Source organism: Cyprinodon variegatus, unplaced genomic scaffold (assembly GCF_000732505.1).
Source record: "Cyprinodon variegatus isolate N-32 unplaced genomic scaffold, C_variegatus-1.0 Scaffold534, whole genome shotgun sequence".
Classification (NCBI taxonomy): Eukaryota; Metazoa; Chordata; class Actinopteri; order Cyprinodontiformes; family Cyprinodontidae; genus Cyprinodon; species Cyprinodon variegatus.
In genome coordinates, this window is record NW_015150987.1 from 317,266 (window position 1) to 323,608 (window position 6,343).

Below are 6,343 nucleotides of genomic sequence, written 5' to 3' on the forward strand. Positions count from 1 at the left end.
TTTAGTTTTGAGATAGAATGTTTAACCTTAGGTGAGAATTCCTGAATTATCGGCACCATTTATATCTGCAGTGGCAGCTGAATGTAAATATAAACATTTGTTTGTAGTTAAAAACTACAAAAAACAAGAATATAAAATCCAACAATTTTATATAAAAAGTTTTTTTACATTTTTTAGTTTATTCATGTTTTAATCATTAACTTTTTCTCCAAGTTCAGTTGGTAAATATTTAAATTTTTCATTTCTAATGAAAGAAAAATGATTGTTTTTCTCACTTTTAGGCAGTTAAATGTTACTTCAACTTTTCCTGTTTATGGATCCAGTTAAACGCATTAAAAGGAAAGGAAATAATCGGCTGTTAAACTCTTCAGCGGCTCTTCTATCATTTATTAACTAAAGCGACAATAAAAAGCGTTTAAGGGATTAAAGAGACATTTGAACCACAACTTCACTTTGGGTGACGTGTTTCTTTTAAATAACCGCAGCTGGTTTCAGTTCATTTCTTTTTCTAAATGTTTGCAGAGTTCCCCGAACTAAAACTGGAAACTAATAACATGTCATTTAACACTGGATGACCTGATGTGTATTTAACTCTATAATAATACAGGCCTGTTTCTGTGTGTATACTGTGTGTACTGGCCCGTGTACTGGACGGCGTACTGGTGCGTACCGTGTTGCCGGGCGAGCTGCAGCGCTGCAGTCTGAACTTGCTGTGGTTCTTTTTGCTGCGGCTCTTGTTCTTCCTGATCTCTTCACAGCGTTCGTAGTCGGACAGGTCCAGGACTTCATCGGCCCGACCCAGCTCCTTAACCTGGAGACACACAGGAGATGCAGGTAACTGACGCTGCTGACGTTCAATAGCATCGATTCGAGTTCGGGTCCAATTCAGTCGTGTCATCAAGGTGTTTCCAGACATCATTCAATAATCAATGACTGCTGGATGGATGAGACCAGAGAAGTTTGACCATTAGGATCAGCTCCATGTCTGGAGAATACCAGCACCTCATCAACCTGTGAAGCATGGTGGCGGAGGATTGATGATCTGGGCTTTCTTTGCAGTGACAGGACCTGGGCCTCTTACAGCATCATGATCTCCTCTGTAGTATTCTAGAATCAACTGTAAATCCAGCGTCCAAGAGCTGAAGCTTGGTCTGAACCGGACCATGACAAGAACCATGACCCAAACAGAACCGTGACCCAAACAGAACCATGACCCAAACAGAACCATGACCCAAACAGAACCATGACCCAAACAGAACCGTGACCCAAACAGAACCATGACCCAAACAGAACCGTGACCCAAACAGAACCGTGACCCAAACAGAACCGTGACCCAAACAGAACCGTGACCCAAACAGAACCGTGACCCAAACAGCAGCACATCTACTAAAGAATGTCAAACCTGGTAGGAGGAAAGTATTTAGACCAGAACCTGTTCGAGGCATCAGAGAACACAGTCCTGCAGCTTCACCTCAGGTCGTCCATCTCTATGGAAACCGCATCCATTATTAAGCAGCGTTAAACTGAGACTTCCTGGGGGAGAGGCCCCATATATATATATATATATATATATATATATAATATATATAAAATGTTTTTTTCCATCAATATAACGTGCAATATGTTTTAGCACATTAATTTTTCCAATTGAGAAATACAGCAAACTCTACGAAAACGACAGCATCATCCATTTAATAAAGAATTACTAAATTGACATTTCACATATATATCTATATGTGTGTACATATGTGTATATATAAATATATATGTGTGTGTGTATGTGATGAATTCATTTTTATTTTAAAAGTCTTAAGTCTCCCTGAAAAAGAGATCATCATCGCCGTTCGATGCTGTAGCGCACATATTGTTTACATTGGGACCAGTCTAACTAGGGAGTACCAATATGGCGGCCAGTGGCTTCATTTCAACCCCGTACTACCAACTGGCAATCAGCAATCCAGTGAAGAGAGATCAGTGTTCTGGATCCTGTGTTCTGTTGGGTTCTGTTCAGTGTTTCAGGAAGGAGTTTTATTCTGTGAACGGTTTTAATCTCATTTTGTGGAAGTTCTGCTCCGACATCAAACCAGAACCGAACCATGGTGACAAACGGGCTACAGCTGCTGAACAGAACCTCCATCGGTCCAGCTGGTCCTCTCTGGGTCTGTCTGGGTCCTCAGGCAGTGCTGACTGTTCCCTCCAATGTTCCCACTTACATCATCAATCCATAATCGATTCTCTGTCCCAGAACGGTTGCATAACGAGCCGGCTGACCTCTGGCTGTCCCTCACACAGAAGGTTCTGGGTGTAGAACCAAGGCACGCCACCGGGCTGTGATCCAAACCGACCCGCTGAAGAGGTTCTTCAGGGTTCCTGTTTCACTTAGTTGGAGATCAAGGCTGAACCGGGACATTAAAGCTGCTCTGCTGGGCTGACAGGTGCAGCGGCCAATCAGAGGACAGGCCCGGTCAAAGCCCATCTGTTGGGCTGATGGAGCGTGATATGCTAATCCTTGCTAATCTTCTGTGTCAGACATGATTTTCATATGAGGGCGAATTGAACCCAGACATGTTCTGCTGCGTATCGGGTGACATCTGACCCGATCTGGAGCCGGATCTGATCTGGAGCTGGATCGATCTGTTGGACCGAACCTTTGCGGCCTGGTTCCACAGGGTCACGGTGACCTCTAAGCTGTGGAACCCAACCGGATCTTCTCAGATCGTTTGCAAATATCTGAGGAAACTCAGAGGAGCTGATTTGAGAAACAAATTTCCTTTTAATCAGAATAATGTCTCAGACGGCGTTCCGCCCGTCCTCATCGCTGAGGGCCTGCTGGTTGCCATTGGTTACCACAATGGGAAGGGGGGGGTGTTCCTGTGGTTACTATGGAGACCCCCCCAAACTCAGTCAGTGGCCTCATTTAGAAGGAAACACAGTAATGGCTGACAGGAGGGCCGAGCTCTGAGACCAGGTCAGAACCAGCAGATGGACCAACCAGAAGGTCCTCACAGAGACAGTAATCTGCCTTCAGCACCTCCTGTGGTTCAGTGGTTCAGTTTCCCACCAATCGGAGTGAAAACATCTAAGGAACTCTGGAGAACGACCCACTGATGTTCTGTGGATCACCTGGTGGAACCGGTTCGGTGTTTCTGAGGGTCCGGCAGACGGAGAGAGGCGGCCTGCGGCTGGAAGTCAGACCTTGTCATGTTAACCAGACTGGGACTTTCTGTTCCTCTGTGGTTCCTCTGAGGTTATTTCGGATCGGACCGGAAGACTAGCTGCTAAGAAGAGGAACATCACCCTCTCTGGTCTCCATGGAAACGTACTAAACCAACCGCCGATGGCCTAATAAGGTGCTGAGGCGGCTGTCAGGAAGCTTCCACGGGTCATGTGACCAACATGGGGCCGTTCAAAAAGAGGAACCAAACTAAAAATCGGTTCCTCTCAGGTTCTGGCTGATAAAGGCAACAAAAAAAGAAAAAGAAAAAAGAACCAACTGAGACTCAAGGTTCCCACAGAGCCGTCAACACTGTGAGAATCAGTCTAATCTGAAAAGAACCAGAAGCGTCTCTAAGAGGGGCTTTATTCTCCTCAGTGCTGGATGTAAACACATGTTCTGTAAAGGATTTGTGTCCCATAACGGTTCCAGCATGCAGTCGTCTGGTTTACAGCTTCTATGAGAGCATTCTACAGGTGATAGAAGTTCTATGAGCACATTCTATCTCTGTTAAAGGTTCTGTGAGGAGGTTCCACCCCGCGTGGTGGCAGTGTAACCTGAGCTGCCATGTGTCCGCCTGTTGGGCCTGAAACGTGACTCCTGCAGAACATCAACAGCAGAAAGCTGGAGATTCCAGATGGAACCAAACCAACACCAAGAGGAACCTCAGATTCTACAGGAAGAGGTTTGGAGAACCTTCAGGTTCTCTCACTCAGAGCGGAACGTTGTTCTCAAAGATTGAATGTTGGGTCAAAAACCAGGAGATGTTTAAAACTTCAGATTCTCACAAAAAACAAAAAGCTGCTCCGTCCCTTTAAATCGGCCGCACTGATTCAGGTCAGCGATGACATCATGGGTGATTTCTGTCTCCATGACAACACCATCTGTCCTGTCACATGCCGGTCCCCAGGTACAGCAGGTTATCATGGTGATGCTTAAGCCCCTGGTGGTGACAGGTGTCACTCACCTGCAAGCCCCGCCCCCTGCTGACTCACCTCCTTCTCGCAGATAAACAGCTGGTCTCCTTTAAGAACCACGAAGCGGTTCTTCCAGATCTCCCTGAAGATCCCCTTCCCACTGAACTTTTTGATCCAGCCCGCTTTGTCTGGTGGAGAGTTCTGCTGCGCCGAGTCCGCCGGGCCCTGATGCAGGAAACAGGAAGCTGTCAGTAAGCTGGACCAACCATGTGACGAGGTAGGATCCACCACCAAGCCTCAGGAAGGGTTTAAATTAATGTCTTATAATCTAATCTGTGGTGCATTCAGGGTCCTAATTTTCAGAACTGATCTGAAAAGAGTTCAAGATCGTGATTATTAATTTTTACTAAACTTTGGCTGAGTTCAAAGACCAGTAAAAGACTGATTGTTAATTCCACCTGGCCTGTGGTGCATTCAGGGTCCTATTTTTTTTTCGTTTTAATTGATCTGAGGTGAGTTCAGGATCATGATTATTAGTTTGATTAATCTTTGGTGAGTTCAAAGACCAGTAAAAGACAGACTGCTAATTCGAACTGGTCTGTGGTGCATTCAGGACCCTAATGATCATAAACTGTGGTGAGTTTATGACCATGGGTGATAGTTATTACCGGTCTGTTGTGTGTTTATAGTTCTTACTGTTGTTTCTAACCCGTCAGAGGAGAATTTAGAATTCTGAGTGGTAATTGAACTGGCTGCGGTGTGTTCAGGGACCTGCGTGTAGTTTTAATTGATCTGGCGTGTTCGGGTTTCTGGTAGTTTTTTTTTATTGATGTGAGCTAAGTTGACTTTTCTGATTTTTAGTTTTACCTTGTTTTGTTGTGTGTTTATGGTCCTTGTTTTGTTTTGTTTTCTTTGTTTTGTTTTTCATTTCTAGACAATACTGATCATTTCAACCTTTCTGTGATGAGTTCAGGATCCAAATCGCTATCAGTATCGGTGAGTTCAGGATCTAGATAGTTAGATGAAGGTGGAGTGTGATGCCTTTAGGTGTCAGATGTTGGCTCGGTGAATGTCTGTAACTTGAACCGTTGAGCTATTGGCAGATTAACTGTCACTCTGTTCGGGTTCGCCGCTTCCTCTCCGAATTGCCAGATTTTAACGATGCATCTTTTACAAGAACTCAACACCTCTATATTTTCCAGATTTTTGTTCCTTTTGATAACTCATAAACTTTAAAACTGAACTTGTCGGATTCTGACCGCATCAAATTCCACAATAACAAATTATACCTTTATTCTGAAAAACGGAAGCGTAGTCTGCAATAAATAACGGCTTATTTGCCTTCAGAATAAAAGCTTATCCTAATCCCGGGGCTTTTGTTCCTCAAAGTTCGGTTAAATTCGGCAGAAAAGTAGCCGGTACCGGTTCCATCAGAACTCACCCGTTTCCCGGAGCTGTTCTTCTTCATCTCGGCGGCTGTCAGGCTGCTTAGGACGGAACTTCTCCCACTTTCGCAGAACTCCGTTATTCGTCCACGCAGCTCTGTGGAGCGGCAGCAGCCGCTGAAAGAGGTTCAAAGCCGGGGAAAGTTCGGCAGGGAGGACCGGAGCCTCCTGCTCTGCTCCGCCGCGCCTCCGCTCTCTGTCTGCGGGGTGAACTAGGTGACCGCCCCGCTACTGCTGCTGCCGCCGGGCTCTGCTCCACTCTGAGCAGCCAGCAGCAGCTCTGGGGGGTCGGTGTCCGGTTACTCCTCCTCCTCCTCCCCCCCGGACTCCCCGCTGGCTCAGCGGCTCCTCGGCAGCATCACAGCGCCTCCCTCTGGCGGAATTGGAACCATTTTAATCAGAAACCTGCTGGATTGATTCTGGAGCAGGTTAGGTATCAGAACCAGCATTAAAAAAAAATAAAGAATTTCTAGAAAAAAAACAACAAATAAACGTTAGACATTTTATAAAATCTGTGTCTTAATAATATTTAAAGTTGTAGGGAAATCCTATTTAAATGTCAAATCATTCCGGCTTAAACATGTATATAAATGTATTCTTTATCAGACCCGATTGTCCCAAAAGTTGGAAAATTTCAAATAATAAAAAAAAAATCCTGTCTTAAATTCTGTGGGGTTTTCCAGTTATCTTCTGCAGGCCAGTTAGTTCTACATCAGCCTGAACACCTACATTCGGCCAATCATATATCTACGGTCATCTGTCAATCA

The 6,343-nt window shown here is 45.0% G+C and overlaps 1 protein-coding gene across 1 annotated transcript in view; it reads right to left on the reverse strand.

The window, feature by feature from the left end:
• LOC107095253 (pleckstrin homology domain-containing family O member 1-like) overlaps nt 1–5,879 on the reverse strand; it is an 18,185-nt gene extending 12,306 nt beyond the window's left edge. The window contains exons 1-3 of the mRNA XM_015391264.1: nt 5,573–5,879; nt 4,210–4,356; nt 671–811 (exon numbers count right to left, since the gene is read on the reverse strand). Of these exons, the coding sequence (XP_015246750.1) occupies nt 671–811; nt 4,210–4,356; nt 5,573–5,599 (315 nt within the window). The 5' untranslated portion in view covers nt 5,600–5,879. The remainder of the gene's footprint in view (nt 1–670; nt 812–4,209; nt 4,357–5,572) is intronic.
• Nucleotides 5,880–6,343: the final 464 nt, after the last annotated feature.